This window comes from Microcebus murinus, chromosome X, assembly GCF_040939455.1.
Source record: "Microcebus murinus isolate Inina chromosome X, M.murinus_Inina_mat1.0, whole genome shotgun sequence".
Lineage (NCBI taxonomy): Eukaryota > Metazoa > Chordata > Mammalia > Primates > Cheirogaleidae > Microcebus > Microcebus murinus.
Window position 1 is genome coordinate 39,551,183 of NC_134136.1, and position 24,924 is coordinate 39,576,106.

The 24,924-nt window shown below is 36.4% G+C and overlaps 1 protein-coding gene across 1 annotated transcript in view; it reads right to left on the bottom strand.

Annotated features, from left to right (window-relative positions):
• TRPC5 (transient receptor potential cation channel subfamily C member 5) overlaps nucleotides 1-24,924 on the bottom strand; it is a 202,977-nt gene that overhangs the window by 9,346 nt on the left and 168,707 nt on the right. The window contains exons 8-10 of the mRNA XM_020284961.2: nucleotides 3,915-4,118; nucleotides 3,630-3,671; nucleotides 997-1,086 (exon numbers count right to left, since the gene is read on the bottom strand). Coding sequence (XP_020140550.1) covers nucleotides 997-1,086; nucleotides 3,630-3,671; nucleotides 3,915-4,118 — 336 coding nt within the window. The remainder of the gene's footprint in view (nucleotides 1-996; nucleotides 1,087-3,629; nucleotides 3,672-3,914; nucleotides 4,119-24,924) is intronic.

Consider the following 24,924-nt stretch of genomic DNA (forward strand, 5'->3'; position numbering starts at 1 on the left):
CAACACTCTTCTTCCCAACTCCTTTTATTTGGCTCCTCTTTTAAGCCTCAGCTTAAACATCACTTCCTCTGGAAAGCCTGTCCTGACTCCTCAATTCCTAGTGTCTCTCCTCTCTGTGTTTCCACAGTGCCCTGTGAGAATATTCAATCATTCATCACCCTATATTATTATTGTTTGTCACTTCACAAGAGTGGGGGCTGGTTAGATCTTATTCGTCACTGTACCCCAGCACTTAGCAGAGTGCTTGACACATAGCAGACCCTCGTAGATGAGTTATGTCTATGGATTAGGATAATTACTTTTCTATGTGCCTTAGAAAATATAGGTATATTCTAGGATAGGGTTTCTCAACCGCAGCACTATTGACATGATAGGCTGGATAATTCTTTGTTGTGGGAGGCCGTCCTACTCCATTGTAGGATGTTTAGTAGCAACCTTGCCTCTACCCATTAGATTCCAGTGTGACAAAATTATTTCCAAACATTGCCAAATGTGAACTGGGGGACAAAATTGCCCCTGGTTTTAGAACCATTGTTTTAGGCTAATGCTAATAGTAGGAGAATTTTAATGTTTAATGGTAGAGTTTCTTAAGACCTTAGATTTAATAATAGAATTTTTCGTCTTATATCTTTTAAGTAAAGAAGACCTTTAAGTCTCCAGGCATCTTCCAGTTGCTATCTTGCCTCTCACTATGCATCCTTGCCACATGTTTTTAAAGCATTCAGTTTCTACAACAAGAAACACCTAGAATATTAAAAGAATGCAAAGAGCAGATTTCTTTTGTTTATAAAACTGATTGTGGTGTGACAGACATTGGTAAAATCTCTCCATCTACTGAATGACAAGACAATTCTAAAAGAAAAAGAATTGTAGCTGGTTTTACTGTATTATGTAGACAGGTGAAATTTCATCATCAGAAACCTCAGACACTGTGAAGATTAAATGATGCTTAAGAAATGTGAAATGAGAAATTAAATTATTTTATGATTAATTTACCTTAAAATTTTCTTCTGTTAGCCCCTCATTTGTTTTGGAATTTCTTATCATAGCAGCCACATATCTTTTGACTAAATTTCTGATAACTTCCTGGAATTAAAAACAATGAAGCAGCATTCAGTTTATTTCTCAGGCTCTCAATAAAATAAGAAACATACATAGGCAATAAAACATGCTTAGACCACCTTTGCAATAGAAAATCCTCACAGGATCCAGCCTCTTACTGCCAAAAATAAGTTAAATCCATTGGCTAAATAAATTATTATGTCTCTGAATTTGGTGGCAGAGTGGGCCAGTAAAATCAAATTTATTCTAAGGGAAAATTTTCTACCCAACCATAAAATAAACATGTATTCACATATATAGAATAATGAGAGTGGAATAATCCTTGAATGATCATAGTTAATATCCTTTCCCTTTAGGCTGGATTAAACTTTAATGCTCCTAGTATAATAAAATGAGAGTTTTTCCTAATTTTATAAAGTTGAGTGAGTTTTCCTCAGAGTCACTAAGGCTGCTGATTTCAATGTCCACTAATTACATAGTGAAGATATTTTTCTGAGTCAATATACACATCTTCTTTACAGGAATGGCCTCTTTTTACTTAGCCTCCAGGGGAATGGCACACACATGGTCACTATGATTTGTATTAGTGATGATGATGATGATGATGAGACTACCACTTATTGCAATCCGTCAAACACTGTGCCAGGCAGCACACACACATATCACTCAATATTCACCACAACACTATTAAGTTTTATTATCCCCATTTTACAGATGAGGAAGCTGAGGCTTAGTGAGGCTAACTGACTTGTCCAAGATCACAGAACTAGTAAATGTCAAAATTAGAATTCTACTTCAATCTGATTTCAATGCCTATGGTAATAATAGCCAATGCTATATTTATTCTATTACTATGTAAACTTGAAGAAGTCACTGAGCTGTGCAGGAACCAATTTTTTTGTGAGGACTATGAAGCAGAAAATGAAGGCAGTGAATCTTGCCTAAGATTCATTATTGTGAAAATAATAAGTGTTGGAGGTGGCAATAGTGAGAGAAGAGTTACCTAGCAAATACTGTATTTTCTGTATCTTTTGTTAATTATGGCTCAAGAGAAACAAAGTTAGGAGAAGTGACTTGTACAATAAGGATGGATTTCCTTCAAGCCTGCCAGAACATTTTTCTACTTTGGGTTTCTTTTGATCAGAAGGAGAACGAGAGGGGGGGAAATGGGCATTTATTGAAACCTTAAAATCTGTACCCCCCCATAATATGCCGAAATAAAAAAAAACAAAAAGAAGGAGAACGAGTTGTCTCTTATTTGTGATTTGAAAGGATTGCTTTCAAGAGATGTTCTGGATATTTGGATGCTTGGTGGTTTTCTAGCTGGTGAGAAGAGTGCCTTAATGTTTATTAGGTTTATTGCTTGTTTTTATAATGCTGACATGTTTATCAATTTCTTTGACTAAAGTCATGTTGTAATTTATCAAGATGTAAGTTCCTGACATTCAGATAAGCTTTTACTTCATTGAGGTTGGTTTCCTTCTGTTATATATTCCTTACTTATTATATATTCCTATTACCCTATGTACTTTTTCTTCACAGCAGGTTTTAGCTTTGTAATCACTTAATTTTAATACAGTTGTCCATTGGGATACATGGCTGATTGATTCCAGGACCTCCCATGTATACCAAAATTTGTGCATACCCAAGTCCTACAATTGCCCTACAGAACCCATGCGTGCTAAAAGTTGACCCTCCCTATAGGTGGGTTTTACAGCCTGCTAATACTGTATTTTCCATCTGCTCTTTTTTTTTTTTTTTTTGAGACAGAGTCTTGCTTTGTTGCCCAGGCTAGAGTGAGTCCCATGGCGTCAGCCTAGCTCACAGAAACCTCAAACTCCTGGGCTCAAGCAATCCTTCTGCCTCAGCCTCCCGAGTAGCTGGGACTACAGGCATGCGCCACCATGCCCGGCTAATTTTTTCTATATACATTAGTTGGCCAATTAATTTCTTTCTATTTATAGTACAGACGGGGTCTCGCTCTTGCTCAGGCTGGTTTCAAACTCCTGACCTCGAGCAAACCGCCCACCTTGGCCTCCCAGAGTGCTAGGATTACAGGCGTGAGTCACCGTGCCCTGCCTCCATCTGCTTTTGACTGAAAAAAAAAAAAAATCCACATCTAAATGGACCCACGTAGTTCGAACCTGTGTTGTTAAAGGGTCAACTGTAATTTTTCCTTTATCCCTATTCCATAATAAACTTCATAAGGACTAAAAGACCTAATCTTTCTAGTTCATAGCGATTTCTCTAGTGTCATGTTTTATGTACAACAGATACTCAAATATTTGTTAACTGACGGACCAACCACATATTCTATTTTACTTACTTGCCAGGAAGGTGGTTTTCTAAGCCAGGATGTTGCCATGTAAGCTGAGGCAGGGTTAAAGGGCTGTGAACAGGATTTTAAAGCAGACAATTCCACTCTGAAGAGCCCTTGATAAATTATAGCCTTTCTAAGCCTCCCACCCCAGTCAAGCGGAGTCATGTCCAGATATAGCCAGAGTGGACTTCTACTCCACAGAATCAACCAAGAACTACTGTGCTTTGTCCCTGTGAGGAAGCTTTACCTGGTAATGTTGATTTTGTATCAGGCTGTCAGCATGGCGTTCCTGTAATTGAAAATGGAAAGAGAGGTTACATCAGCAGTCTCCCAGCACCCTACCCACCCAACCATCTTAATATATTTCTAAATATGAAGACTGGAGAGTGACGCAGGAACTCCTGCCTGACAACCCCCCAAAGGATATGTATGTTGGAGTTATTTTATGATGTTTAAGATAGGGAGTGTCAGGAAAGAGGGAGGGGAGGAAACAGTTGTGTTTTAAAAGATACACAATCTTTAAAATCCTTACTGTGAAGCTTCTCAAGTTATGCCTTCTCCGTCTTCCATCAGGGTCTCTTTTGGGGCAGAAGGTGTTGTTGAACCAGTTACCAAGGTATAAAAATGACTTGGGACTGGGGATGATGTTGAAAGGAGGTGGCAAGGTACCACCTTCATCAAAGTAACTCATCCAGAGCTTTGTCCTTGCAAACTTCCACTCAATATCGGCATGGTCCTATGAAAGATAAGAGTTCACAGATTTGGGATGGGAAACTAGAAAATGCACCCATATCTCATTCTTAACTTTTTACTTGCTTCAATAGAAGGTAATATATCTGTAGCTATGTAAATTCAAATTGCACATACCTTGTGACCCAGTAATCTGACTCTTAGAAGTATATCTTATCAATATATTTGCAAAAAAGATGTATGCACAGGGCTGTCTATAGTAGCACGGCCAGTAATAACAAACAATTGGTAGCAACCCAAATACCCAATAGTAGGAGACCAGTTAAATAAGTGAGGTTTAATCTATATACAATATAACTATTAAAATATAGTAGATCCATAAAGATTTTATATAGAGAATGTATATATGTGTATGTATATATATAAATAAAAAGAAAGCTTAGACAGATGCATATATATATATGCATCTGTCTAAGCTTTCTTTTTATATATTTATTATTTATTTGAGACAGAGTCTCACTCTATTGCCCAGGCTAGAGTGCCATGGCGTCAGCCTAGCTCACAGCAACCTCAAATTCCTGGGCTCAAGCAATCCTCCTGCCTCAGCCTCCCTAGTAGCTGGGGCTATAGGCACTCGCCACCACACCCAGCTAATTTTTTCTATTTTTAGTAGAGACAGGGTCTTGCTCTTATTCAGATTGGTCTGGAACTCCTGAGCTCAGGCAATCCTCCCATCTCGGCCTCTCAGAGTGCTAGAATTACAGGTGTGAGGCACCGTGCCCGGTCGGTCTAAGCTTTCTAAGTGAAGAAAACAATATAAAACACAATATATATTGTGTACAGTGATCCCATTTATGCAATTGGAAAATCTGTTATGTTACATGCCTACATCAGCATGGTACACACTAAATTGCCAATAGTAGTTATTTTTAAGGAGTGGGATTGTAGTGGGGAGGCTTTCTTTTTTCAAAAAATCAACTTTATTGAGGTATAATGTACAATGTATAATGTATAGATGTATAATGTGTAATGTATAATGTAATGTATAATGTACAATGGTAGAATAAAATTCAACCATTTTATTGAGTTTATTGATGAGTTTTCCAAGTATCCACCATCATAATCAAGACACACACATAAACACACATTGGTGTACATTTTTAGGAGTTGTTTTTGGTTTTGTTTTTGTTTTGAGACAGAGTCTCACTCTGTTGCCTGGGCTAGAGTGCCGTGGCGTCAGCCTAGTTCACAGCAACCTCAAACTCCTGGGCTCAAGCAATCCTTCTGCCTCAGCCTCCCGAGTAGCTAGGACTACAGGCATGTGCCACCATGCCCAGCTAATTTTTTCTATATATTTTGAGTTGTCCAGCTAATTTCTTTCTATTTTTAGTAGAGACGGAGGTCTTGCTCTTGCTCAGGCTGGTTTCAAACTCCTGACCTTGAGCAATCCTCCTGCCTTGGCCTCCCAGAGTGCTAGGATTACAGGCGTGAGACACCGCGCCCGGCCCACCCTCCAAAATTTCCATATGTTGTTCCTTTGTAATCAAACTCTTCCCAAACTCAAACCCCTGACAACCACTGATGTGTTCTCTGGCCCTATAGTTTACCTTTTCCAAAATGTCATACAAATGGAATCACACAGTAGGTAACCTTTTGAGACTGGCTTATTTCTCTCAGCATAACAACTTTGAGATTCATCTATGTTTTTGTATGTATCCATTCAATCTTACTGCTGAGTAGTTTTCCATTATATGGATGTACCACCATTTGTTTATTCATTCACCCATTGAAAAACATTTGGATTGTTTCCAGTTTTTAGAAATCATGAGCAAAGCATCTATGAACATCCATGTACAGGTTTTTGTGTGAACATAGGTTTAAGTTTTCTAGCTTAAATATCTAGGAGTGGTATTACTGGGTCATGTGGTAAGTGTATGTTTAACTTTATAATAAACTGCCAAACTGTTTTCCAGAGTGGCTCTTCGGTTTTTCATTTCTACTAGTTGCTCTATATCCTCATTAGTGCGTTTCAGGTTTTTAAAGTTTAGCTATTCTAATGGGTATGTAGTGGGATCTCATTATGGTTTTAATTTGCATTTCCTAAATAACTAATGGTGTTGAAAATTTTTTCATATGTTTACCATCTATCTATCTTCTGTGATGAAGTGTTTTTTCAGATCCTTTACCCATTATTATTGGGTTAGTTGTTTCCCTACAGGTGCATACCTGAGAGTTATTTTTAAAGTATGTATATATATTCTAGGTACCAACCCTTTGTCAGTTATGTGACTTGTAAATATTTTCTTTCAGTTTGCATCTTGTCTTTTCATTCTCTTAATGGCATCTTTCCCAGAGCAAACTTTTACTTTTGATAAAGTCACAATTATCAAATTTAATGCATTATCAATTATTTATAGATTGTGCTTTTTGTGCCATGTCTTTAGCTAACCCAAGGGCATGAAGATATTCTCCTATGTTTTCCTCTATGATTTTTATAATTGTAAAATTTGCATTTAGCTCTATGATCCACTTTGAGTTAATTTTTGTGTAAGGGAAGAGGTTTGTGTTGAGGCTGATTTTTTTAAATATGGATGAACAATTGCTCTGATAATATTTGTTGAAAAGGCTCTCATTCTTCCAATGAATTGCTTTTGTACCTTTATCAAATATCAATTGAGCATGCTGAACTACTAGATATGTACATTCAAAAGAATGGAGTTGAACTCCTACATCACACCACATGCAAAACTTAACTCAAAATGGTTCCTAGACCCATATTTAAGAGATAAAAACTATAAAACTCTACATAGAAAGCTTAGGGGTAAATCTTTATGACCTTGAATAAAACAATAATTTCTTAGATATAACACCAAAAGCCAAGGAACAAAAGAAAAGAGTAGGCAAGTTGGACTTCATCAAAATAAAAAAAAACTTTGTATTTCAAAAAATACCATAAAGAAAATGAAAAGATAGCCCATAAAATGAAAGAAAATAATTGAATATCATATATCTGATAAAGGACTTGTATCAAGATTTATAAAGAACAATTATAACTCAACAATAAAAAGATAAAAAATAGGCAAAGCATTTGAATAGACATTTCTCTGAAGAAGATATACAAATGGCCAACAAGTAAATATTCTCAAATATGCAAATATTCTCAACATCTTTAGTCATTAGGGAGATTCAAATCAAAACCACAATGAGATACTACCTTATACCCACTAAGATGACTATAATAATAAAAAAAGACAGATAATAACAAGTGTTGGTGAGGATATAGAAAAATTGGTCCCCTCATACACAGCTGGTGTGAATGTAAAATGGTCCAGCCACTTTGGAAAATAGAATGCCAATTCTTCAGATTGTTAAACACACAGTTACCATATGACCCATCAGTTCCACTCTTAGGTATATACCCAAAAGAAATGAGTCCACGTAAAAACTTATACACAAATATTCATAGTATTTTTTTTATCATATCCAAAGAATGAAAATAAGCCAAATGTCCATCAACCAATAAATAGATGAACAAAATGTGGCATGTTCATATTATACAAGGGAATATTATCCAACATTAAAAAGAAATGAAGTACCGATACATGCTACAACATAGATGACATTAAATATTATGCTAAACATAAAAACATTATGCTAAGTGAAAGTAGCCAGTCACAAAAGGCTATACATATGATTCCATTTCTATAAAATCCATAGAAAAGAAAGTAGATTAGTGGTTGCCAGAAGCTGGTAGGAGAAGGGAATAGGGAATAAGTACTAGTGGATATAAGGTTTCATTTTGAAATGAGCAATGTTCTGGAATTAGTGCTGATGTCTGCACATATAATGAGCCATCACATCTACACATATATGTACCACTGAATTGTACAATTTAAAAGGGTAAATTTTATGGTACGTGAATTATATATCAATAAAACTATTTTTTAAATGAAGAAAAAAAAGAAGAAAAAATTAGTTGGGGATATTTTTGTGGGTCTATGCTGAATTCTCTATTCTCTTACATCAACCTATATTTCTATTTCTCCCATTATACAACACTGTCTTGATGACTGTGCTGTATAGTAAGTATTGAAATTGGATAGAGTGATTCCTCCCACTTTAATTTTCTTTGTCAAAAGAAAATTTAGCCATCCTAGGGCCTGTGCCTTTCCATATATATTTTAGAAGAAGCTCATCTGTGTCTATAATGAAGCTTGTTGAGATTTCGATAGGCATTTTGTTAACTTGTAGATCAATTTTGAGAGAATTAATATTTTTATTCTGTTGAGTCTTCCAGTACACACACACAGTGTGTCATTTCTTTCATCATGTTTTATAGTTTTCAGTGTATTTGTCCTGTACGTGTTTTGTTAAGTTTGTATACTATTTCATTTTCTTTGCAGCAGTTGTCAATGGTACTATCTTAGTTTGTTCAGGCTGCTGTAACAAAATACAACAAATTGTGTGGCTTGTAAACAACAGAAGTTATTTCTCACAGTTCTAGAGGCTGGGAAGTTCAAGATCAAGGTGCCAGTATATTTAATGTCTGGTAAGGGCCGTCTTCTTGCTGTAACTTCACATGGTGAAAAAAATAGAGGCAAGGCAGCTCTCTGGAGCCTCTTTTATAGGGGCACTAACTCCAAAGTTAATTACCTCCCAAAGGCCCCATCAATACCATCATATTGGTAATTAGGCTTTCAATATGAATTTGTGGGAAACACAAACATTGAGACAGTAGCAAATATTATCTTTTTAAATTCCAGCTTCCAGTTGTTTATTGCTAGTGTATATTGATTTTTGCATGTTGACCTTATATTCTGTGTGGCCTTGTTAAACTCACTTTTAGTTCTAGGATGTTTTCTGGTATAGTCTTTCAGATTTCCTTTATATAAGATCATATTGTTTCAAAATAAAGACAATTTTCCTTCTTCCTTTTCAATCTGCATATCTTTATTGTGTTTTCTTTCCTTACTATACTGTCTAGAATCTTCAGCACAATGTGGAATAGAAGTTGTGAGAATGGATATACTAACTTTGTTACTGATCTTAGACAAAAAGCCTTCAATCTTTTACCATTAAGTTTAATGTCAGTTACAGGGTTTTGTGGCTACCTCATATTAGGTTGTGGAAGTTACATTCTATTCCTAGTTCACTGATAACTTTTAAAAAATTATAAATGTATGTTGAAGTTTATCAGATGCTTTTTGTACATCAGTTGACATGACCATGAGGTTTTTCTTGTTTAAACTGTTAATATGATGGGTTACTTTGCATTCATCAGGTAAATCCCATTTGGTCATTTAAGGAGAGTTTTGCTGAATGTAGAATTCTTGCGTAGCAGGTTTTTTTTTTCTTTAAACATCTTGTATATGTCATCACGATGACTTCTGGTGTCCATGGTTTCTGAAGAGAAATCAGCTGTTATCTTACTGAGGATCCCCTACAGGGGAATGTAGTAATTTTTCTCTTTCTGCTTTCAAGATTCTTTCTGGCCTGGTGCGGTGGCTCACGCCTGTAATCCTAGCACTCTGGGAGGCCGAGGCAGGTGGATTGCTTGAGCTCAGGAGCTCGAGACCAACCTGAGCAAGAGCAAGACCCTGTCTCTGTAAAAAAGAAATTAAAACAAAAGATTCTTTCTTTGTCTTTGACGTTTTGACTATGATGCAAATTTCATTTGTATTTATCCTAGTAGGAGTTCTTCAAGCTCTTAGATATATAGATTAATTTTTCAGCATATTTGGGAAGTTTTGTTGATTATTTCTTCAAATATCCTTTCTTCCCCTTTCTCTTTATCCTTTCTTTTTAGGACTTCCATTATTTGTATGTTGACATGTTTGTTGGTGTGTCTCACAAGTGTCCGAGCTTCTGTTCAGTTGTCTTCATCCTTTTTTCTTTCTGTTCCCCAGACTGGACAATCTTAATTGATCTTTCTTCAAGTTTGTTGACTCTTTCCTGTGCCAATTCGAATCTGCTGTTGGTCCTCTCTATTGAATTTTTAATTCTCTTATTGTGCTTTTTTTTTGGTCAAACATTCTCATACTTTCCTTTAATTCTTTAGACATGGTTTCCTTTAGTTCTTTGAACATATTTCAAATAGCCAGTTTAGTCTTTATCTTGTAAATCTAATCTTGGCTTTCTCAAGGACAGTTTCTATTGACATCTTTTTCTTTCTATATGGGCCATAGTTTCCTGCTTCTTTGTATGATTTTTAATTTGTGTGTTAAAACTAGGCATTTATTAATAAAATAATATAATGTCACTACTCTGGAAATCTGAGCCCCTCACACCAGGTTTTGATTTGTTGGTATTTGTTTAGTGATTTTCCTTGACTAATTATATTAGGTCTGTACTATTTGTCATGTGAAGCCATTGAAGTGTCTTCTCAGGCTAGTGCTCAGTTATGGTGGCACATAGATTTTATTAAATGCCTTGAATCTGTAAGTCTCTGACTCTTTGCTAAGGGGCTCATGCATTTTGACACACCTTCAATGCTTCTTCAGTGTAAACCTCTGCCTAAGCCTTTCCTTTCTGCTTGTGTAGAGCTCAAGGTTAACTAGAGAGGAGAGATTAGGGCCTTCTCATATCTTTCTGTGCATGCACACAGCATTGTACATGTGTACAGCCTTCTAGATCCCTACTACTACATTGGAGGTTTTCAAAGCCCCCTACAGACATCTTATTTCCCATATTTTCCTTTACATTTTTTGGTCAGCCTCTTGTTAGCTTCAACTGGCTTTGTTGTCTCAGACTGCAGTGTTGTTAAACAATTGCCACTTTTTAAAAAAATAAACATCCCAGGGATGCTACTTTCCTCCCTGAATGATCTCTGAGTCAGGTCACATACAGATAAGTTCTGTGAATGGGACTTTTCCAGGGAGCTGCTGGAAATGTCCATTCCCATTCAAATGGGCCAATTATCTAGGAATGGGATTTCCGGGGAGCTCTAAACCTGTTCTACCCCTTCCAGTGTCTGCTAGGATACTGTTTTTCACAGATACCATGGTTCTGAGACTGCTGGTTTTCATGGCCACAGTGAAGCACAGTAGAGGAGGGTGGTAATAAAGCAAGTTTTTTGTTGTTGTTGTTGTTTTTTTGAGACAGAGTCTTGCTCTGTTGCCTGGGCTAGAGTGCCCTGGCATCAGCCTAGCTCACAGCAACCTCAAACTCTTAGGCTGAAGCGATCCTTCTGCCTCAGCCTCCTGAGTAGCTGGGACTACAGGCATGTCCCACCATGCCCGGCTAATTTTTTCTATATATTTTTAGTTGTCCAGCTAATTTCTTTCTATTTTTAGTAGAGACAGGGTCTCACTCCTGATCAGGCTGGTCTTGAACTCCTGAGCTCAAAGGATCTGCCCGCCTGGGCCTCCAAGGGTGCTAAGATTACAGGCGTGAGCCACCGCACCCAGCCAGTAAAACAAGTTTAAACACTACAAAATTCACTGTTCTTATTGTGATTTAATCATTTTTCTGTAATAAAAGTTCCTCAGATTATTGAAAGCCTTTGGTTAATTTCTGGGGTTCTGAAAATGTTGATTTTGATAATGTTTGCTATTCTTCTCCTTGCTTTTATAGAGGAGTGGGTTTTCCCTGATTCTTACACCTCCATTCTGGAAATTATTCTCCTTCAGTCTTTTCAAGGGGACAGAATCCCTTTTATTTTTCCCAAAGCCTTAAAATCATAAAGGGTAGAGGAAGAAATTGTTGATGGAAAAGTCCTTGAAAAGAAAAATTTACAGGGCTGATATAGACATTTCTCTCCCTTCCTGGAATTTCTCTCCCTTCCTGGAATTTCTCTCCCTTCCCTTCTCAGAGAAGGAAGTATTTCTCTCCCTTCCTGGAATTTCTCTCTCTTCCCTTCTCAGAGAAGGAAGTATAATGTAATCAATCATCTTGGAGATCCATCAGTAGATTACTCAATATCTTCTAATAAATCTTATTTTTTTATTAGATGCCTTTACTCAATGCCTGATCTTTTTTTTTTTTTTTCTCTTTTTTTTTTTTATATTTCTTTTTTTTTTTTTATTTTGGCATATTATGGGGGTACAGATTTTAAGGTTTCAATAAATGCCCATTCCCCCCCTCCCCCCAAAAGTCTGAGTCTCCATCATGACCATCCCCCAGATGGTGCACATCTCACTCACTATGTATGTATATACCCGCCCCCCTCCCCCCTCCCACCTGCCCAATACCCTATTACTGTAGCACCTATGTGTCCACTTAGGTGCTACTCAGTTAATACCAGTTTGCTGGAGAATATATCTGGTGCTTGTTTTTCCATTCTTGGGATACTTCACTTAGTAGTATGGGTTCCAGCTCTAACCAGGAAAATATAAGGTGTGCTATATCACCATTGTTTCTTAGAGCTGAATAGTACTCCATGGTGTACATATACCACATTTTATTAATCCATTCTTTGATTGATGGGCACTTGGGCTGTTTCCACAGCCTTGCAATTATGAATTGTGCTGCTATAAACATTCGAGTGCAGGTGTCTTTTTTGTAGAGTGTCATCAATGCCTGATCTTTAATTAGATCCCCATGGGGTCATCTTGATTATCCCTAGGTTAAGCATCCAAAATGAATATTAGGAAGAAGGAATACCACACTGTCAATGTATTATTCCTGCCAAAGTGTTCAACCTGCATTTGATCATGAGGAAACTCAGACAATCCAAATTGTGAGACTTTATACAAAACAAGTGGCCTGTGCTCAAAATTGTCAGTGCCATTAACCAAAAAAAGGTAGGGGGCAAGGGAACTATTCTAGTTTAAAAGAGACTAACATGGCATGATAGTCAAATGCAGTTAGTGATTCTTGATCACCTATAAAGGACATGTTTGGGACAATAAGGGAAATTTGAATATTCTAAATTAGTTATTAATATATCAATGTTAAATTTCTTGAGTGTCATAATGGTGTTATGATAATGTAATAGAATATATGCTGCAATATTTGCAGTGAAATGTCATGATATTGGCAATTTACTTTCAAATGTTTCAAGAAAATAATTTATTTGAGCCCCCACCATTTGTATACAGTTGTGCAACTGTTTATTTCAGGGGCCACAGTAATTTATGATTTATACCTACCAACTTTTAACTTAATGCCAAATAAGATGGTTCACATGGTAAGCAGAATAATGACCCCTACAGATGTCCTCATTTTAATCCTAGGAAACTGTTAATATGTTATGTTACAGGGAAAAGGAGAATTAAGATTGCAGATGGAATTAACATTGCTAATCAGCTGACCGCAAAATGAAGAGATTATCCTGGATTATCTGGTTGGTCTCAATGTAATCACAAAGTTGCTTGCAAGTGAGAGAAGAAGGCAGGAGAGTCAATGTCAGCGGGATGCAATGTAAGAAAGACTCAACCAGCCATTGCTGGCTTTGCATATGGAAAGGATCATGAGCCAAGTAATGTAGGCAGGCTCTAGAAGCTGAAAAGAACAAGAAAATGGATTCTCTGCTAGAACTCCCAGACAGGTCAGCCAAACACCTTGCTTTTAGTCCAGTGAGATGCATTTCAGATCTCTGACAATAAGAATTGTAAAACAATAAATTTGCATTACTAAAATAGCAATAGGAAACTAATACAGTTATGTATAAAACAACAGAGATCATCTTTTGGAGGCAGAAATAGTACATGTTATTGGATACTAAATTTGGCCCAAGGTTTCTTAGAAATTAAATAAAAAAGGGAAACAGCCTGAATCAGTTATAATGTTTTAGTTGTTCTGACAAAAGAAACTGAATGTATCTACAGAAACATTTTTATCTGGAAGCATTGTTACAGATACTCTGGGAAAAAATGGGTTCTGGAATAAGGAAAGAACATAGCCTCCTCTGTCAAAACCTTACAGTGTTAGGACAAAAATAAAAATCTCTTTCTTTACTAGCACATGAGATCTTAAAAAGAAGAACAATGCCTTACAGTGTTGGCATAGAGTGGTTTTTGAGTGAACATTCATTCTATCAGTGAGTCCTAGAATTTGCTCCTTGGCCTATCAAATATTCCATGAAAACTTTCGTTTCGTTCTCCAAGGCAGCAGAGTTTAGCTATCACATTAAAGGATTAGCAGATTGAGTTCAAGAATGACATTCAGTAAAATAGGGATTCTTAAACCTGATTCCATGAAGTTAATGGAGACAAATAAGCTTATATGTAAAATATTGGATGTTTTGCATTTTTCTGGACTGTCATATTCTCAAAGGATTCTGCATTCCCCAAGATGGTTAAGAAGCACTGAAGTAGAGGATTCTTTTGACATCTGAGATCTGCATTGCCTGTTTCTGAATAAGAGATACTCATCAGCTATTAATAGATAAATTGGAGATACCTCTATCTTTTCCAGAAGGGACTAAATAGCTTTGGGTAAAGTGAGCAGTAAATTCAAAATAAAAATGAAGCCTCTAGATAAAAATTAGGCACTTATTAGATCTATTGCTAGGTTTATTATTTAATGTGTTAATAGAGAAGCACATATATTACCATATCATGAATTTGTTTTTTTAATTTGACAACTGTATTTCAATGTGATTTCTATTGTAATTCTATATATTTTGTTTTTGTGTAGCCTGATTCATCTATTTTCTCTTTTGTTGTTTGTGTTTTTTGTGTCCTAATCTAAGAAACCATTCCCTAACATAAGGTCATGAAGATTTACTCCTCTGTTTTCTTTTGCAAGTGTATTTTTTAGCAACAGCTTTATTGAGATATATTCCACATACTGTAAAATTCCTCTTTTAAAGTGCACATTTCAGTAGTTTTTAATATAGTTGACCCACGTGTTTGTACTGCGTGGGTCCACACATACATGCATTTTTTTCAACGAATATATTGGAAAAATTTGGAGGAAATATTTGGCAATTTGAAAAAATTTACAGACTTGCCACATGGCCTAGAAATATTGAAAAAATTAAGAAAATTATGTCATCAATATATAAAATATATATAGATACTCATCTATTATATCACTTACTACCATAAAACATACACAAATCTGTCATAAAAAGTTAAAACAGGCTGGGCATGGTGGCTCACACCTGTAATCCTAGCATTCTGGGAGGCTGAGGTGGGTGGATTGCTCGAGGTCAGGAGTTTGAAACTAGCCTGAGTGAAACCCCGTCTCTACTAAAAATAGAAAGAAATTAATTGACCAACTAAAAATATATATACAAAAAAATTAGCCAGGCATGGTGGCGCATGCCTGTAGTTCCAGCTACTCGGGAGGCTGAAGCAGGGGAATCACTTGAGCCCAGGACTTTGAGGTTGCTGTGAGCTAGGCAGATGCCACGGCACTCACTCTAGCCTGGGCAACTAAGTGAGACTCTGTCTCAAAAAAAAAAAAAAAAAAAAGTTAAAATTTATCAAAACTTACACACACAAGCACAGACCATACACAGTGCCATTTACAGTTGAGAGAAATGTAAACAAATGCAAAGATATAGATTAAATCATAACTGTATAAAATTAACTGTAGTACATATGTATTACTGTAATAATTTCATAGCCGACTGCTATTACTATTGTGGGGATCTCAAGTGTTGTAAGTATCCACTTAAAACTCCATGTGATGCTAATCATCTCTGTGTAAGAAGTTCATCTCTCCAGGAAATTGTGTATCATAGCAAAAAGTGACCTCTTGGCAGTTCTTGTGTATTTTTCATTGTGTTTAGCGCAATACTGTAAACCTTGAATAACACTAGGGGACCCATATGAAGTACCACTAGTGATGTTGGAAGTGCTTCCAAGAAGCAGAGAAAAGTCATGACATTACAAGAAAGAGTTGAATTGCTTGATATGTACTGTAGATTGAGGTGTGCAGCTGCAGTTGCCTGCCATTTCAAGATAAATGAATCCAACATAAGGACCATTGTAAAAAAAGAAAAGAAAATATGTGAAGCCATATCACTGCAGCTATGCCAGCAGGTGCAAAAAACCTCACACTTTTTGTGAAATATCTTTTTATCTCGTATTGAAAATGCAGTTTTTGTATGGGTGCAGGATTCCTATAAGAAAGGCGTACCTATGGACTCTAATATGATTTGAGAAAAGGCAAAGTCATTATATAACAGCTTAAAGTAAAAGGAAGATGAAGGATTCATCTTCTCCTCATTAAATTCTCCAAAGGTGGAGAATTTATTGCCAGCAAAAGATGGTTTGATAATTTTAAAAGAGGATTGGCTTTTAAGAATGTCAAGATAACAGGGGAAGCAGCTTCTGGCCACAAAGATGCTGAAGATTAGTTACCAGACACCATTAGGAAACTCATTGAGGAAAAGGATATCTGCCTGAACAGGTATTTTTTTTTTAATTTTTATAGATTTAGGGGGTACAAGTGCAGTTTTGTTACATACATATTGCATAGTAGTGAAGTCTGGGCTTTTTAGGAAACTACCACCTAATTAGAGTACTTAGTAACCATTAGCTAATTTCTCATGCCACTCCTCCCACCCCCTCCCATCCTTCTGAGTCTCCAGTGTCTATTATTCCATTTTCTTTGTCCATGTGTACACATTTAGCTCCCACTTATAGATGAGAACATACAGTATTTGGCTTTTTGTTTCTGAGTTATTTCACTTAAGATAATGGGCCTCCAGTTCCATCCATGCTGGGGCAAAAGACATGATTTCATTCTTTTTTATGGCTGAGTAATATTCTGTGGTTTATATGTACACCACATTTTCTTTATCCTATCATCTGTTGATAGACTTAGGTTGATTCCATTTCTTTGCTATTGTGAATAGTGCTACAATAAACATATGAGTGCAGGTATCTTTTTGATACAACGATTTGTTTTTTCTTTGGGTAGATACCCAATAGTGGATTGCTGGATCAAATGGTAGATCTTATTATTTCTTTGAGGAATCTCCCTACAGTTTTCCTTAGAGATTGTACTTATTCTCACCAACAGTGTGTAAGCATTCTCTTTTCTCCACATTGTTGCCAACATCTATTGTTTTTTGACTTTTTAATAATGGCCATTTTGACTGGTATAAAATGGTATCTCACTGTGGTTTTAATTTGCATTTCTCTGATGATTAGTGATGTTGAGCATTTTTTCATATGTTTGTTGGCCATTTGTATGTCTTCTTTTGAAAAATGTCTATTCTCATGTCTTTTGTGTATTTTTTAATTGTTTTTTTTTTTGGTGTTTTCTTATTGAGTTGTTTGAGTTCTTTGTAGATTTTCGATATTAGGCCTTTTCCAGATGCATAGTTTGCAAATATTTTCTCCCATTCTGTAGCTTGTCTAATTACTCTATGAACAGTTTTGTCCATTTATTTATTTATTTATAAAGAACAGAAATTTATTTTTTACAGTTCCAGTTCTGGTGATATTACATCTGGTCAAGACAGTGCATCCAGTAGGGCCTTCTTGCTGGTGGGGACTCTACAGAGTCCCAAGGTGGCACAGGGAATCACATAGGCAGGGGGCTAAATGTGCTAGCTCAGATCTCTCTTTTCTTCTTACAGAGCCCCCAGTCCCATGCCCATGATAACCCATTAATCCATTAACCCATTAATTCATGAATGTATTAATACTACGAGTGGAATTGCTGGGTCATATGGTAACTCTATGTTTAACTATTTGAGGAATTTCTCTACTGTTTTCTAAAACAGCTGCACAATTCTACTTTCCTATCAGAAATATATGAGGGTTCAAATTTCTCCATATCCTGGCCAACACTTGTTAATGTGTTTTTTATTATAGCTATCCTAATGGGTGTGAAGTGGTATCCCATTCTAGTTTAGATATGCATTTTCCTAATGCCAAATGATGTTGAGTATATTTTCTGGTGCTCAGTGACCATTTGTATATCTTATTTGGAGAAATGTCATTTCATATTCTTTGCGCATTCAAAAAATTGGGCTGTCTTCATATTATTGAGTTGTAAATATTGTTTGTATGTTCTGGATACCAGTCCTTTGTTAGATCTATGATGTGCAAGTATTCTGTCCCATTCTGTGGGTTGTCTCTTCATCTTTTTGATGTTATAGGTTGAAACACAAATTTTTTTTTCTTTTTTTATTTATTTTTTCCAGCATATTATGGGGGTACAAATGTTAAGTACATATATTGCCCTTGCCTCTTGCCCCCCGAGTCAGAGCTTCAAATGTGTCCATCCCCCAGCTGGTGCGCATCACACTCATTATGTATGTATATACCCATCCCCTCCCCACCACCTGCCGGACACCCAATAAATGTTATTCCTATATGTCCACTCAGGTGTTGATCCGTTAATACCAATTTGCTGGTGAGTACATGTGGTGCTTATTTTTCCATTCTTGGAATACTTCACTTAATAGAATGGGTTCCAACTCTATCCAGGAAAATACAAGAGGTGCTATATCACCATTGTTTCTTATAGCTGAATAGTACTCCATGGTATACATATACCACATTTTATTAATCCACTCATATATTGATAGGCACTTCCATATCTTTGCAATTGTGAATTGTGCTGCTATAAACATTTGAGTGGAGGTGTCTTTTTCATACAGTGACTTTTGTTCCTTTGTGTAGATGCCCAGTAATGGGACTGCTGGATCAAATGGTAGATCCACTTGTATTGGTTTAAGGTATCTCCATATTGCTTTCCACAGAGGCTGAACTAATTTGCAGTCCCACCAGTAATGTAGGAGTATTCCTATCTCTCCACATCACGCCAACATTTATTGTTTTGGGACTTGTTAATAAAGGCCAGTCTCACTGGAGATAAGTGATATCTCATTGAAACACAAAATTTTTAATTTTGATGAATCCCAAGTTATGAATCATCTCTTTTGTCACCTGTGCTTTTGGTGTCATATCTGTGAAATTATTGCCTAATCCATGATCACAAAGATTTGCTCTTAGGTTTTCTTCTAAGAATTTTATCTCTTACAATTACGTCTATGTGCCTTTTAGAGTTGGTTTTTGTGTATGATATGAAGAAGGAACACTACTTCATTCTTTTGCATGTGGATATCCAGATGCCACAGCACTGTTTGTTGAAAAGACTAGTCTCTTTCCATTGAATTGTCTTGGCAACCTTGACAAAAACTCAACTGACCACAACAAAATGTTTTTTTCCTGGGCCTTCAGTTCTATTCCATTGATCTATATGTTTATCCTTATGCCAGTAACACACTGTTCTCATTATTATACCTTTGTCGTAAGTTTTGAAATTTAGAAGTGTAAGTCCTCCAAATTTGTTAATCTTTTTAAAGATTATTTTGGCTATTCAGGGTCCCTTGCATTTCCATATGAATTTTAGGATCAGCTTGTGAGTTTCTGCAAAAGAAAACTATATATTTTATATATTTAAAAGTATTATTCTAGATAAAGAATCCAAAGGCTTCACAAGTCAGTCAAAAAGATCCATGCCACTAAAATATTAAGACACCTTTAATTAATATACCATGTATCTATGATAGGCTTTCCTATCACTCTGCACTTTATAGTATTTCTCTTTTTTTTTTTTTTTTGAGACAGAGTCTTGCTTTGTTGCCCAGGCTAGAGTGAGTGCCGTGGCATCAGCCTAGCTCACAGCAACCTCAAACTCCTGGGCTCAAGCAATCCTGCTGCCTTAGCCTCCCAAGTAGCTCGGACTACAGGCATGTGCCACCATGCCCGACTAAGTTTTTTTTTTTATATATATTAGTTGGCCAATTAATTTCTTTCTATTTGTAGTAGAGATGGAGTCTCACTCTTGCTCAGGTTGGTTTCAAACTCCTGACCTCGAGCAATCCGCCCGCCTCAGCCTCCCAGAGTGCTAGGATTACAGGCATGAGCCTTATAGTATTTCTCTTAAGGATTAAACTTGGCATTAGAAACAGGGTATTTTGGCTGACTTGGGGATATTGGATTAATTTGTAGTGGGATGGCAGGAGTGATGACAATTTCTTTTAATGACCTCAACTCTCCATTCCCCAACCATTGTCAAAGAATACATCACTCTTGAGGGAGAATTCTGTGAAGCAAAGCAAAATATAGCACTAGAAGAAATATTGAGCTCTATGTCACCTTATTCCATCCTGGTGACAAACTCATAGCAAGCCTGCATGTTCTATCTGTCTGTCTATCTATCTATCCATCTTTCTGTCCATCCTAGAGTCAGAATTTACAAATGAGATGGTCATCACAGGGACAAATATTGACATATTTATTGAGTTGAAGTCTTTTTTGGGGACAGAAAATAAATCTGATTCAACTAATTGGTGTGAAAATGATGATTGGCTTTACCAGTTAGCCTACATGACAGATATTTTCTATAAATTGTTAAATCAGAAACTCTAAAGTTTTGGTAAAATTGTATTTAAAGTATGTGATAAGACAAAAGCATTTTATAAAAAAATATCTATTGGTAAAGGTATATTAAAGTTATTAAAATTTCTATAATATATTTTGATATATGTATACATTATAAAATGATGAAATCAAGCTAATTAACATATCCATCACCTCACACAGTTGCAATTGTTCTCTGTGTATTGAGAACATTTACGATCTATTCTCTTAGCAATTTCAAGTATGCATTATTATTAATTATAGTCATTATGTTTTACACTAGAACTCCAGACTTTTGCTACATTCTATTTATTAGAAGGGAGGTCTTAGGTCCAGTCTACATTCAAAGGGAGAGGATTACATAAAGGCTTAAATACCAGGAGGTAAGGGCTATGGGGCTCTATCTCAGAGGCTATCTACCACAGTAGCACTTACCAGAAATTGAGAAACTGAATGACTATAATCTTTGCTTAGAAATCCTTTTCTAAGTTGGGTGGTTTCTAATTTTTTGCCTTCAATAAAACTTAAGGAGAGCCTAATTAAGTTGTCAGATGATAAATTGTTAAAAATATTATTTTATGAAAAATCATTATATGACTTTGGCATACACCTCAAGTTCAAAAAATTGAGTGACAACAGCATAATAAAAGTCTATCAATTCACATATACTTATTGATATGAAAAAGGTTTCTTAGCACTTTTTTTTTTTTTTTTTTGAGACAGAGTCTCACTTTGTTGCCCAGGCTAGGAGTGAGTGCCGTGGCGTCAGCCCAGCTCACAGCAACCTCAAACTCCTGGGCTCAAGCGATCCTCCTGCCTCGGCCTCCTGAGTAGCTGGGACTACAGGAATGTGCCACCATGCCCGGCTAATTTTTTCTATATATATTAGTTGGCCAATTAATTCCTTTCTATTTATAGTAGAGACAGGGTCTCGCTCTTGCTCAGGCTGGTTTTGAACTCCTGACCTCGAGCAATCCACCCGCCTCGGCCTCCCAGAGAGCTAGGATTACAGGCATGAGCCACCGCGCCCGGCCGTCTTAGCACTTTTATAAAAATGGAAACTAAAAATTTAATTGATGCTGAATCCTGTTCCTGAATACTACTCAATATTCATCTATGAATATAATAACTAGGGCCGGGCGCGGTGGCTCACGCCTGTAATCCTAGCACTCTGGGAGGCCGAGGCGGGCGGATTGCTCCAGGTCAGGAGTTCAAAACCAGCCTGAGCGAGACCCCGTCTCTACTAAAAATAGAAAGAAATTAATTGACTAACTAAAAATATACATACAAAAAAATTAGCTGGGCATGGTGGCATGGGCCTGTAGTCCCAGCTACTCGGGAGGCTGAGGCAGGAGGATTGCTTGAGCCCAGGAGATTGAGGTTGCTGTGAGCTACGCTGATGCCAGGGCACTCATTCTAGCCTGGGCAACAAAGTGAGACTCTCTAAAAAAAAAAAAAAAAAAAAAAAAATATAATAACTATTTGGGAGAAAAGCCCCATTCACATCTTTAGGAAATATATTTCCAATTAAATTATGTCTAATAATTATTTATCAAAATTTATATTATATTTATGCTCTTTTGAATAGTTTTGTACTACTGATAATTAAATGATAACTAAATTCAGAAGAATGGTTTTAACATTTATTACCTTATAGCTATGAGGAATAAAAAATTAAATTTCAATTTATACTTTTGTAGTGAAAAAATATGACAATGTAATCAAAATAATAAAACTTTAAATACAAAAATTATATAACATTAGGATAAAATTTTGTGGGTATGTAAATGGAAATAATTCAAGAAGAAAAAGAGATGATGTAAACTTTCTGCATTTAAAGAACAGTTTAGCCATTTTGTTAACATATGGTTATGAGTAATGAGTTGCTATAGTATTCAGCTTCCATTGGATACATTTAAATAAGTAATTAAATAATTTTATTTTAAATGTCAATATCTACTATAGTCCACAAATTACATTCTTTGCAACTGTTTAAACTTATGTTGAAAAATTCGATGTCAACCCAAAAATATATAAGAAGATACATAGATTTTGATTCTCCAAATTCATTAGAGGGTATGCCAGCAAAATGTTTGAATGTTCTTGATGAAACCCTGAACTAAGTGTCAATATATAAACTGCGTGAATATGTGCATGAGCACACACACACATACATACAATTATGCCTATAATAACTCTTACTGCTTTGAAATCGCACCACGCATGGAAGGGCAGTGTTGTTGGAGCCAATTTCAGATGCAGAGGAGGACAGGAGGTAAGAGCAGTATGAACTGGTGAGAGGCATCATGCCATTGTGGAAAGAGCAGAGGTTTTAGAGTCAAATCAACCAGAGTTTGGAATAGTGCTCCAGTACTTAATAGCTGTGTGACCTCAGACCAGTAAATTCAAGTCTCTGAGTCATGGTTCTCTCAACTGTAAACATAGAAGGAAATACCTACCGAGCCCAATTGTTGAATAAGTCAACGTAAAATTCCTAGGCTATTGCCTGGTTTGTAGTAAGAGCTATATATTAATAACTGTTGGTTCCTTTCCCTATACTTCAGAGCCTATAATACTAGGAACAAACCTTGAATTCTCATTTTATCCTTTGATAGCCAAGAATAGCCAATATGTAATCTTTGGAAATACATTTATGTTTTGCTAGCACAGCTCTTGAAATGAAGTAGATATTCAATAAGTATTTCTTAAAATGAACTGATTCACCTTTTCAAACACAGAATTCCATCTCTAGACATGTTCAAAAAGGAGAATGATAATACAATTCCTGTGGGTAGTCACATGTTTTCTTAGTATCTGAAAATGCTCCGTTTTTTTTTTAAATCCCTGTGTGAGTTTAGCTTTTTGTTGATATGTGTTTTAAACAATAAGCAGTTATGTCCTTTTAAAAAAAAATCTCTAAAAGTCTGGGGGGAAAGTATTTGATTTTGACAAAGAATAAAAACATGCAGTGGGCCAAATTATAAAGTATAGGCATTTTTTTGCGCTTAGGATGCTTTCTAATGTCCTTCGTTGCATCTACTCCACTCCAGTGAGAATACAATTTTAACTAAGCATTTTGAAAACAGCTCAAGGACCCCAATTGCTCCCATTCAATTCCCCTGGTGCTTATGTGGCCTCAGGTTGGGAATTACTGTGTAGTAATTCAGCAGAAAAGTTACTGCAAATAATCCTCTTTATAGTCTTTTCCCATTAATTTACCATGTATTGATTCATTATCCACCTATTTATTCATTCTTTTGATTCCTGTGTTGAGCAACTACCATATTCCAGGCATTCTGCTAGGTGTTGGGTATAAAGAGATGATTGTCTAGTGGTGGTGGTGGGGATACCACACAGAACACAATTAGAGTACAGAAGTAGCACCTGAATCCTAAAGATCAGCAAATAATAGATCACCTGGCAGGATTGGATGAACAGGATGAGCTGTTAATTGATGAATATGATTATTCATTCATATATTCATTCATTTAACAACTATGTGTTGGTTGCCTGCTAGATGCTAGGTGTTGGGCTTATAGCAGTAAACAGTGAACAATATGGACAATAAGATCATTTGGTATATAGAAATCTGTTTTATTTCCAACCCTTGTTCTAAATTGAATGATAAGATTATGGATATGCTTTTGTAATCATATTTCTATAAAAATTCCATAAATATATAATGCACAAGAGGTTTTCATTTATCTGCATGTGACTACCTTTCACTTTATGTGATAGACCTATGATCCACAATCCCCAGGCCATAGACTGGTACTAGTCTGCGACCTGGTAGGAACCAGGCCTCACAACGGGAGGTGAGTGGTGGGCGAGCATGCCAAGCTTCATCTGTATTTACAGTTACTCCCCATTGCTCATATCACCGCCTAAGCTCCAACTCCCCACGCCCCCAAATCCATAGAAAAAATGTCTTCCATGAAGGCAGTCCCTGGTGCCAAAAAGGTTGGGGACTGCTGTGATAGACAAATCAGACATTGGCTCTTCCCTTGCTTACTTTCAGTGTTTGGTCGTGATGCCCTTTTCTACTCTCTGTCCTACCCTCTCTACCCAATTATAACTTCGGAACATTTTCCTAGATCAGCCCCTGGCTGGGTGTTTTTGTGTAAGAGATAACTACACAACCATATAGAGTTGCGTTGCCTCTTCCAAAATATTTGGGACTTTAGTGCTAGCATAACGTGCACTGAATGACACATAGCCTTACAGATGTGTTCTAATTCGTGTGTGTGCCCTGCATTGCCTTTGAGATTGTCATTTCCTGTAGAGCAGGCCACAGCTTCTATTTTTTTTTTAGATCCTTTCACAGTGCCAGTGTAATATACTTTGATTGTATATCACACCCTCAAATGTTGACTTGCTCAGATTCTGAGCTCATGGCCATAGCTAGGTCAAATGGACATGTCTGTTCAATTTCACAGTTCTCAACAAATCCAAGCTCAAGGTTATTTTCCTCGCAATCAAACTACAAGGCCAATTTCCTACCAGTTTTTGACAAAGTTTAATGGTCTTTCTCAGATCTCCTGCCAGCAATTATCTTGCTTAGCAAATTGGAAAACT